Raw genomic sequence first — 12,369 nt, 5'->3', positions numbered from 1 at the left:
GACCTTCTTTGATAAAAAGAAACCAAATTTTAGAACTTTTCTCTCTTCAACTTAATAAAGTATAGAAAACATGACATAAACTTTCTTTCATATGTACATTTACCCTCTATTGGAAAAAATATATACATACATATTGCATTCTGAATCCTCTGTGATAGGATCACTAGCCAGGATCATGAAAACTTCACGATTCACACAATCAGTGGTAACAGGTAAATATTAATGGAGCTGTTTTATAGTACTGTAGAATGAATTCAATTTTAAAAATACAAATTTTTAAATGGAACCACAACCTCTATGACTTTAATCACAAAAACCCATAAATTTTTATTTTAATATTTTTTAACCTTTATCTTATTTTCCTAATACATACCTAATTAAATTTTTCTCGAAAGCAAACTAAGGTTGAAATTTATTAAATGCTGTTATGTGTTGAATGTATCATCCCTCTCCCAGTGCATATGTTGAGGCTCTAACCCCCAGCATCTCAGAACAAGACTCTTTAAACAGGTGATTAAGTGAAAATAAAGTCATTAGAATAGGCCCAATCCAATGTGACTGGTGTGCTTATAAGAAGAAACATAGACTTACAGACACATCAGATATGTGCAGAGGAAAGACCATGTGAGGACACAGTGAGAAGGCAGCGATCTATCACTCGGAAAAAGAGGTTTTAGAAGAAAGAAAACCTTCATGGCTTCTTCATCTTGCACTTCTCCTTCCCATAATTGTGAGAAAATAAATTTCTGTTGTTTGAACTACTAAGTTTGTGGTATGTTGCAATGCTATCGCTTGGAAAATAGGAGCAGTGCTTTAAAGATTAACAGAAAACAATATATTTGGGGGTGCCTGGATGTCTCAGTTGGCTAAGCGCCTGCCTTCAGCTCATGTCATGATCCCAGGGTCCTGGGATGAAGCCCCGAGTTGGGCTCCCCTCTCAGAGGGAAGCCTGCTTCTCCCTCTCCCTCTGCCTGCTGTTCCCCCTTGCTAGTGCTCTCTCCCTCTCTCTGTCAAATAAATAAATAAAATCTTTTTTTAAAGAAAAAATATATGTTAACGTATTAAAAATAACAAGTTCTTGTATGCAAATACCTTCAAGTTATATATCATCACAAAATAATTATCAAATTTGGATAGGTTGATGCATTTATCTAACACACCTTACTGTCAATGTTCTTCATAGTTAATAGATCAAGGGACTTCAGAGAATGTCCTGTAGGTGAAATGAGGTAAAGGCACACATGTATACGGGAATCATGGTAGTCGACGAAGGAACGCTTAATTTTCAATTCTTCTTGAAGATAGGCCTCAAATTGAGCATCGACATAGTCAACTACAGGTTGATAGCTGAAAAAAAAAAGATTATTTCAACAGATTAGCATGACAGGTTAATAACACCTATTGTCTCTCTTTTTACCATTTAATAAATAGTTAATATGGGGAGCTTGGGGTGATGGTGGAGTAGGACACTGGGCTCACCCCATCCCATATTTACAAAGAGATATCATCCACATCCAACTCAATAAATCAGAGGGAGATCCAAGACTGGCAAAACAAGTTCCACAACTAAATATAGAGAAGAAGCTACATCTGGGGCACCTGGGTGGCTCAGTAGGTTAAGCATCTGCCTTCAGCGTGGATCATGATCCCAGGGTCCTGGGATTGAGCCCCAGGTCGGGCTCCCTGCTCAGTGGGGAAACTGCTTGTCCCTCTCTCTCTCCCTCTGCTCCTCCCTCTGCTTGTGCTCTCTCTCTCTCAAATGAATAAATAAAATCTTTTAAAAAATAGAAGAACCAGCTGCCTCTGAAAGTTTAGGAAGGTCAGAAGCGTGGAGGAAGACTGCCCACGGAAGGGAGGGAGCTGCATGTGCAGAGAGGGGAGAGAAATAGGTCCTCGCACCAAGGAGCTCACACAGGGCAGACAAATCCCCATATCTTTTGGTTTTAAAAACCAGAGGGGCTGAATTTCATGAGTTTGCATAACCACTGGGACTTGGAACCTGGAGCTTTAAATGCCAGCTGACTCAGCACTGGGCAAGCCCAGAGGGGTAGTAATAACTGTAATAGCTGTGTTACTACCCTTAAAAGATAGCAGCCTGTGCATGGTGGTAACATAAGAAATGGCAGTCTACACAATGCTGGGGGCAAACAGGAGACACACCTGTTTATACTGATTTCAGAGCATGTTGGAGACTTCACTGAAAAGGAGGGAGCTGGCAGGTGCCACTCTCTACCCCCATTTCCCAGCATAAACACAGGCCAGCTGCAGGACCTTGGGCTGCACAGACACTAGCTAACTAACTTGTTAGCAATGTGCCATGCCCACAAGTTCTCCTGAGGACTCCCACACTCCAATGCTGCTAGCCTCGGGCCTGGGCTCAGGGAAAATTTTGTTAAGCTGCATAAGAGCCCTGCCCAGCTGCTGGGTGCATAGCCACCATTGCACACCTGACTCAGCTATGCCTACCTATCACCACACACTGTACCCAGCAACCCACAGCCTCTCACACTGAAGCCCAGCCCCCAGCTGCCCCAGCACTTCAAGGGATCCAGCATAAGACTACTTGCATAAAAAAATTTTTGCTAAAGCTTCTGCTCCACCCCCAAGTTCTCCAGCAGGTGCAATCCCTAAGAACTGCCTTGCCTAGGTCCCACTAACAGCATACAGAACAAGCATAGCCCACAATAGGCAGAGAGTCAGCTCAGGTGACTGAACTGAAAGGAAAAGTGACTCAGACACAAAAGCAGGATGTACAGGACCTCCCCTTCATAAAGTCACTACTTTCAAGAGGAGAAGACATAGCTGACATTCTTAACACATACAAACAGACACAAAGACGCAGACAAAATGAGGAGGCAGAGAAACTTACCCAAATTGAAAGAATAGGACAAGGACACAGCCCTTTCAAAGCAAAACAAATGAAAGAAACATGCCTGAGAGAATTTAAAGCAATGATCATGAGGACTCACTGGAATTGAGAAAAGAGTTCAAGGCATGAGTAAGAACATTAACAAAGAGATAAGGAACAAACAGCAGAGACAAAGGGCACAATAAACTAAATGGGAAACATGCTTGACGGAATGAACAGCAGAAAGGAAGAAGCAGAGGAATGAATTAGTGACCAAGAAGACAGAGTAATGAAAGAAAGTAACCAAGCTGAACAAAAGAGAGAAAAAGAATCATGCAAAACAAGAATAGACTTATAGAATTCAATGACTCCATCAAACATAATATCATCCACAGTATAGGACTCCCAGAAGAAGAAGAGAGAAAGGGGGGCAGAAAATTTATTTCAAGAAATAACAGCTGACAACTTCCCTAATCTGGGGGGAAAACACAGATATCCAGATTCAGGAGGCATGGAAAACTGCCATCAAAATCAACAAAAGCAGATCATCCCAGACTCTCGTGGCACCACCATTTTCATTCAGCCCATTGGTGCTGAAACCCTTCAGGGAGCAAAACAGCACCACACAGTGCAATACAGAGCCACCTACAAAAAGCCCAGCCCCCTGGCAAGGGAGGCACATTTCCACAAGGGCAAGGACACATGAGAATCAGTGGAACAGACTCCTCCCCGAGAAGACCAGCAAGGACAACTGGCCCATACCAAGCATACCAATCATAGAGAGCTACAAAGCTTCAGCTCTTGAGTAAAACATAATAGCTTTCATGGTTTTTTTTAATTCTTTAATTCTTCAGGGTCTTTTTTTTTTTTTAGTAATTTTTGTATTTTTTCAGTTATTTTTTAATTCCTTTTTAACTTTTATGTTTATATACACATCATATATATATACATATATATACATGTATACATACATATATATATACAAGTATATATATATTTATTACTGTTGGTTTCTTTTCATTATATTTTATTGTATTTTACATTGGATACATATGTTTTTCATTTTTTTCTATTTTGGAATTGAGTTTCCTTTAACAAGTAGACCAAAACAGCAGGATCCCATTCTTTCTTTTGTTCTGTTTTGCTTCTTGTTTGATATTTTCTAATTTTGCTTTGTTTTTCTTTTCTTCCAGTTTGTTTTGTTTTGATTTCTGTTGTTGTTGTTGAGGCTATCTTTTCTGTATCTTTCTAATATTCTTTTCTGGACAAAATAATGAGACAGAGAAAAATCCCCCCAAAGAAAGAACAGGAGCTTGTACTCACTGCCAGGGATTTAATCAACATGGATATAAGTAAGAGGTCTGAACTAGAATTTAAAACAACAACTAAAAGATACTAGCTGGGCTAGAAAAAAGTATAGAAGACACTAGAGAATTCCACACTGTAGAAATAAAAGAACAAAAATCTAGTCAGGACAAAATTAAAAATGCCATTACTGACATGCAGCCAAAAATGGAGGCTCTACAACCAAGGACAAATGAGACAGAAGAGAGAGTCAGTGATATAGAATGTAAAATGCTGGAAAATAAAGAAGCTGAAAAGAAGAGAGAAAGAAAACTACTGGATCACAAAGGGAAACTTAAAGAACTTGGTGAATCCATAAAGTGAAATAGTATCTGGATAACAGGGGTCCCAGAATATGAATAGAGGGAGACGGGGCAGAAGATTTATTTGAAAAAAATTATAGCTGAGAATTTCCCTAATTTGGGGAAGGAAAAAGGTATTCAACTTGAAGAGGCACAGAGAAACTCCCTCAAAATCCATAAAAATTGGTCAATACCTCCACATGTAATAGTGAAATTTACAAATTTCAGAGATGAAGAGAAAATCCTGAAAACAACTCAGGACAAGAGGTCCACAACCTACAAGGGTAGGCACATAAGGCTGGCAGCAGACCTGTCCACAAAGACCTGGCAGGCCAGAAAGGACTGTCATCATATATTCAATGTGCTAAATTGGAAAATATTCAGCCAAGAATACTTTATCCAGCAAAGCTATCATTCAGAATAGAAGCAGAGATAAAGAGTTTCAAAGACAAACAAAAACAAGGAATTTGTGAATACTAGACCAGCCCTACAAGAAATATTAAAGGGGACACATTGAGCAAAAAGAGAGACCAAAATTAATAAAGACAACAAACAATACAATCTACAGAAACAGTGACTTTACAGGTAATACAGTAGCACTAAATTCATATCTTTCAATAATGACTCTGAATGTAAATGCACTAAATGTTCTAATCAGAAGACATAGGGTATCACATAGGATAAGGGGGAAAAAAAAACAAGACCCATCGATATGCTTTTTACAAGAGACTCATTTTAGACACATAGACACTTCCAGGATGAAAATGAGGTGGTGAAGCATTTATCATATTAATGGACATCAAAAGAAAGCTGAAGTAGACATCCTTATACCGGACAAACTATTTTAAAACAAAGACTGTAATAAGAGATGAAAAAGGATAATATATCATAATAAAACTATCTATACAACAAGAAGATCTAACAATTGTAAATCTTTATGACCTTAAATAGGGAGCAGCCAAATATATAAACCAATTAAAAACAAACCTAAAGAAATTCATTGATAATAATACAATAATAGTAGGTGACTTTAACACCACACTCACAGCAATGGACAGATCATCTAAGCAGAAGATCAATGAGGAAACAAGGGATTTGAATGACACAAGGGAACAGATAGATTCAAAGAAGATATATTCAGATATTTCATCCTAAAGCAGCAGATATACATTCTTCTCAAGTGCACGTGGAATATTCTCCAGAATAGATAATACACTGGGTCACAAATCAGGACTCAGCCAGTACAAAAGACTGAAATCATACAATGCATATTTTCAGACCACAATTTTAAAACTTGAAATCAACTACAAGAAAAACATGGAAGAGCATCCTACTAAAGAATGAATGGGTCAACCAGGAAATTAAAGAAGAGTTTTAAAAATAAATGGAAATAAATGAAAATGAAAACACAACAGTTCAGAATCCTTGGGATGCAGCAAAGGTGGTCCTAAGAGGGAAACATATAGCAATATAGGCCTTTCTAAAGAAACAAGAAAAGTCTGAAATATACAACCTAAGCTTACACTTGAAAAAGTTGGAAAAAGAACAGCAAATAAAGCCTAAATCCAGCAGGAGAAGAGAAATAATAAAGATTAGAGCAGAAATCAATGACAAATTAAAAAAAAACACAGTAGGACAGATCAATGAAACTAGGAGCTGGTTTTTTGAAAGAATTAACACCCCTAGACAGACTTATCAAATAGAAAAGGGAAAGGACCCAAATAAATAAAATCATGAATGAAAGAGGAGAGATTACAACCAACATTGAAGAAATACAATTCTAAGACAATATTATAAGCAATTACATACCAACAAATTAGCAATGTGGAAGGAATGGATGCATTCCTAAAAACATATAAACTGCTAAAACTGAAACAGGAAGAAATAGAAACCTGAGCAGACCCATAACCAGCAAAGAAATTGAATGAGTAATCAAAAATTTCCCAACAAATAAGAGTTCAGGGCCAGATGGCCTCCCAGCAGAATTCTACCAAACATATAAAGATGAAGTAGTACTGCTTCTTCTGAAGCTGATTCAAAAAGTAGAAAAGGAAGGAAACCTTCCAAACTCATTCTATGAAGCCAGCATTACCTTGACCCCAAAATAAGACAAAGACCCCACCAAAAAGGAGAATTACAGACCAATATTCCTGATGAACATGGATACAAATATTCTCACCAAGATACTAGCTAATACGATCCAACAGTACATTTAAAGGATTATTCAAGATAATCAAGTGGGATTTACTCCTGGGCTGCAAGGGTGGTTCAACATCTGCAAATCAATCAATGTGATGCACCACATTAATAAAAGAAAGAACAAGAACCATATGTTCCTCTCAACAGATGCAGATAAAGCATTTGACAAAATATAGTATCCTTTACTTATTAAAAAAAAAAAAAAACCTCTCTGCAGTATAGGGATACAGGGAACATACCGTATACAAAAAACCCCCACAGTGACTATACCATCCTCAACGGGAAGAAACTGAGAGCTTTTCCTCTAAGGTCAGGAACATGACTGGGATGCTCACTCTCACCACTGTTGTTCAACTGGAAGTCCTACCTTCAGCAATCAGACAACAAAAAGAAATATAAGGCATCCAGAAGAGCAAAGAAGAAGTCAGTCTCTCTCTCTTCGCAAATGACATGCTACTTTATGTTGAAAGTCCAAAAAATTCCACCCCAAAATTGCTAGAACTCATGCAAGAATTCAGCAAAGTTGCATGATATAAAACCAATACACAGAAGTCAGTTGCATTTCTGTACACTAACAATGAGACAGCAGAAAGAGAAGTCAAGGAATCAATCTCATTCACAATTTCACCAAAACCTGTTAAGATATCTAGGAATAAACCTAATCAAAAAGGTAAAGGATTTGTACTTTGAAAACTATAGAATACTTATGAAAGAAATGAAGAAGACACAAAGAAATGGAAAACATGGGGCGCCTGGTGGCGCAGGTGTTAAGCATCTGCCTTTGGCTCAGGGCGTGATCCCGGCGTTATGGGATCAAGCCCCGCATCAGGCTCCTCCACTATGAGCCTGCTTCTTCCTCTCCCACTCCTCCTGCTTGTGTTCCCTCTCTCGCTGGCTGTCTCTATCTCTGTCAAATAAATAAATAAAATCTTTTTTTAAAAAAAGAAAGAAAACAGTCCATGCTCATGGATTGGAAGAACAAATATTATTAAAATACCTATGCTACCCAAAGCAATCTACACATTCAATGCAAAGCCTGTCAAAATACCATCAGCATTTTTCATAGAACTGGAACAAACAATCCTAAAATTTGTATGGAACCATAAAAGACCCCAAATAGCCAGGGAATTGTTGAAAAAGAAAACCAAAGTTGGTGGTATCACAATGCCAGACTTCAAGTTCTATTACAAAGCTGTAATCATCAAGACAGTATGGTACTGGCACAAAAGCAGACACATATCAATGGAACAGAATAGAGAATCCAGAAATGGACCTTCAACTCTATAGTCAACTGATCTTTGACAAAGCAGGAAAGAATACCCAATGAAAAAAGACAGTCTCTTCAACAAATGGTGTTGGGAAACTTGGACAACCACATGCAGAAGAATGAAACTGGACCACTTTCTTACATCATATACAAAAATAAATTCAAAATGGATGAAAGGCCTAAATGTGACATAGGAATCCGTCAAAATCCTAGAGGAGAAAACAGGCAGCAACCTATTTGACCCTGGCCACAGCAACTTCTTGCTAGACACATCTCCAAAGGTAAGAGAAACAAAGGCAAAAATGAACTACTGGGACTTCGTCAGGATAAAAACTTTTGCACAGCAAAGGAAACAGTCAGCAAAACTAAAAGGCAACCTATGGAATGAGAGAAGATATTTGCAAATGGCCCATCAGACAAAGGGCTAGTATCCAAACCCGATGAAGAACTTATCAAACTCAATACTCAAAAACAAATAATGCAGTCAAGAAATGGCCAGAAGACATGAAAGAGAGTTCGCCAAAGAAGACATACAAATGGCCAATAGACACATAAAAAAATTCTCCACATCACTTGGCATCAGGGAAATAGAAATAAAAAACAATGAGATACCACCTTACACCAGTCAGAATGGCTAAAACTAACAAGTCAGGAAACTACAAATGTTGGCGAGGATGCACAGAAAGGTGAGCCCTCTTGCACTGTTGGTGGGAATGCAAGCTGGGACAGCCACTCTGGAAAACAGTACGGAGGTTCCTGAAGAAGTTAAAATAGATCTACCTTATGACCCAGTAATTTCACTACTAGGTATTTACCCCAAAGATGTAAATGTATGGATCTGAAGGGTCACCTGCACCCCAATGTTTATGACAGCAATGTCCACAATAGCCAAACTATAGAGAGTACAGATGTCCATGGACAGATGAATAGATAACGAAGATGTGATACATATATACAATGGAAAGACAATTATCTTATAGTTTCACTCATATATGGAACATAAGAAACAGTGCGGAAGATCATAGGGGAAGGCAGGGAAAACTGAATGGGAAATCATCAGGGAGAAAAAGCATGAGAGACTCTTAACTATAGGAAACAAACTGAGGGTTTCTGGAGGGGACATGGGTAAGGGGATGGGGTGATAGGGTGATGGGCATTAAGGAGTGCACCTGATGTGATGAGCACTGGTTCTTATATGCAACTGATGAATGATTGAACTCTACATATGAAACTAATGATTTACTATATGTGGCTAATTGAATTTCAATAAAAAATAAATAAAATAAAAATAAATAAATACCCATATGCAGATATATAATGGAATATTACTCAGCCATCAAAAAGAATGATATCTTGCCCTTTATGATGGATGGAGCTAGAGTGTATTATCCTAAGTGAAATAAGTCAGTCAGAGAAAGACAAATACCATATGATTTACTCATATTTTGAACTTAAGAAACAAAGCAGATGAACATATGGGAAGGAGGAAAAAGAAAAGAAGAAAAAAGATGGACATATGCAAAGGAAGAAAAGAGAAAGGGAATGAATCATGAGACTCTTAATGACAGAGAACAAACTGAGGGTTGATGGAGGGAAGTGGGTGGGGGATGGGCTAAATGGCTGATGAGTATTAAGGAGGGCGCATGTTATGATGAGCACTGGGTGTTATAGTAAGTGGTGAATCACTAAATTCTACTCCTGAAACCAATATTACACTATGTGTTAACTTACTAGAATTCTTTAAAAATTTGAAGAAGAAAAAGGGAGTGTTGAATCACTATATTGAAAACCTCAAAATATATAACACTGTATATTAGCTAAATAGAATTAAAAACTTAAAGCACACACAAATTTTTGAACTAAATTCATTGTCTTTTGTGAGCACAGGTCATGGTGCCCCAAAACAATTACAATAGTAACACCAAAAGTCCCTGATCATAGATCACCATAACAAATACATTAATGAAAATTTTTGAAATATTGCCAAAGTTACCAAATGTGACACAGAGTCACAAAGTCACCCAACGCTGTTGGAAAAACCATGACGATAGACGTGCTTCATAGAGAGTTGCCACAAACCTTCAATTTGTAAAACAAACAAACAAAACATATCTGACAAGAACAATTAAGTGAAAAGTAATAAAATGAGGTATTCTTGTATAAATAATGAGGTTAAATAAGTAATCAAAAATCTACCAACACAGAGAAACTCATGACCATACGGCTTCAGTATTGAATTCTAATAAACATTTAAGGAAGAATTAACATCAGTACTTAAACTCTTCCAAAAAATTAAAGGAAAAACTTCTAAACTCATTTGAATGGTCAGAATTATCCTGATACTACTACTACTACTACTACTAATAATAATAATAATAATAATAAAGAAAAGAAATGACAGGTCAATATCTCTAATAAACGCAAATGCAAAGTCTTCAACAAAATACTTAGCAAAGTGAATTCAATAGCAAATTAAAAGGATCATACACGATGACAAAGAGGGATTTATCTTCAGAATGCAAGGATTATTCAACATGACAAATTGATTTATAAATGCCACATTGATTGAAAAATAAAAATCATATGACTATTTCAATAGTTGCATAAAAGGTATTTGACAAAATTCAACATCCTTTCATGATTAAAAAAAAAACTCATGAAACTAGGTATAAAAGGAATTTATCTCAACACAATAAAGGCCACATATGAAATCTAAATTGTTGACTTTACTATACACAGCCTAACTGAACATAATGAAAAAATTTAAATTCAAATCCAAGTGGCTTGCATCTTAAAAATAAAAAATAAATAAACTGTTGACTTTATAGGCATTGAATTGTTTGTTGTATTCTTATCTTTTTAATTTTTATAAAATCAGTAATAACGTCTGCTTTTTTATTCCCGATGTTGGTGATATTTGACTTCTCATTTCTTTTGCTCACTCAGTCTGGTTGAAGGTTTTCAATTTTATCAACCTTTGTATATAACAAGCAAAATTAATTTGCTGATTTAATTGATTTTCTGACCTTTTTCTGTTTTCATCAATTCCTACTGTAGTATAACTTTTCCTCTCTTTTTCTTGCTTTAGGGTAAATTTTTGTTTATTTGCCTAGTTTCTTAACATGGAAATTTACAATACTTGGCATTGTCTTTTTTTCCCCTTTTTTTTCTAACATAAGTATTTTATGTTATAAATTTCCCTCTAAGCAATACTTCTGCAGCATCCCATAGGTTTTCTTTTTACTTGTGATAAGAACACTTAACAGGAGATTTACTCTCTCATAACAAATTCTTGAATGTACAATAAAGTACTGTTAAATCTTCTATTGTACAGAAGACCTCAAGAACTTGTTCATCTTGCATAATTAAAATATTATAACCATTGAACGGTAACTCTTAATTCCTCCTTCTCCCCACCTACTGGCAAACATTTTACATTCTTCTATGAGTTTGATGAGAAGTTGTGATCAAGAAAGGGAAGGCCCATGGGCATCAGGTCTTAATTTAAATAGGAAGATGTTTACATAGGATGCTTGTTTCAGAATTATCTATTAACCTGTTCATAAATGTTTTATGCATTCTTAATTATACACAATATAGTTTAAATAAGTTTATTCTGTATTATTTCACACATATGTTAGTTATTACAAAAATTCAGTAGTTGTATGACAACATAAGTCTGAGAGGACACTTACTAAACTTATAATAGTGGCTATTTTTGGAAAAAGAAAAGGCTCAAAGTACTTATGTTTGGCTAAGTAGGTTTTCATTTCGTGCGGTGCATTTAAATTTTTACAGAAATAAATTTATTTATAACTTGGATAAGTGATAGAAAACAAGTTATCCAACAAGTAAATAAAGATTTTATTTATTTATTTGAGATAGAGTAAAAGAAAGGGAAGGAGAGAGCACAAGCGGGGAGGGGGGAGCAAGGGACAGAAGGAGAGGGAGAAGCAGGCTCTCCACTGAGCAGGGAGCTCAACTTGGGGCTTGATCCCAGGACCCTGGGATCATGACTTGAGCTGAAGGCAGACACTTAACCGACTGAGCCACCCAGGCGCCCCAAACAACAAGTAAATAAATGGGAAAATCTATTTTAAAAATTATTTAAGAATCAAACCTATCTTATAAAGTAGGAACAGTGGATTCAATGGTGAGATCCAAAAAGATATGTCTGCATTCTAATCCATAAAACCAGTAAATTTAATTTTATTGAAAATAAAGTGTTCGTATAAATAAGATCGCCCTGGGTTATTTCGGTACATCTTATATCAAACAACAAATGTCCTTAAAAGAGACACAAGGGGAGCAGAGAAGGCTGTGTGAAGAGAGAGGCAGATGGGAGAGATACAGCCAGAGGAAATATCAACAAAGAAACTAAATTCCTTGAAATAAGAAAATCTTTTATA

At 36.6% G+C, this 12,369-nt stretch overlaps 1 protein-coding gene across 3 annotated transcripts in view; it reads right to left on the bottom strand.

Annotated features, from left to right (window-relative positions):
• SEPTIN14 (septin 14) overlaps positions 1–12,369 on the bottom strand; it is a 112,019-nt gene that overhangs the window by 48,235 nt on the left and 51,415 nt on the right. For 2 of the 3 annotated variants that reach the window (XM_087868534.1, XM_045786094.2), the window contains exon 8: positions 1,161–1,347. In XM_087868534.1, coding sequence (XP_087724660.1) covers positions 1,161–1,347 — 187 coding nt within the window. Of the gene's footprint in view, positions 1–1,160; positions 1,348–2,869; positions 3,400–12,369 lie in introns of those variants that run through there. The other variant, XM_087868535.1, reaches the window with a different exon arrangement.

Source organism: Ursus americanus, chromosome 2, assembly GCF_024610735.1.
Source record: "Ursus americanus isolate L20-20 chromosome 2, mUrsAme1.1.p, whole genome shotgun sequence".
NCBI classification, from domain to species: Eukaryota; Metazoa; Chordata; class Mammalia; order Carnivora; family Ursidae; genus Ursus; species Ursus americanus.
This window is presented reverse-complemented; position numbering and strand designations above follow the sequence as displayed.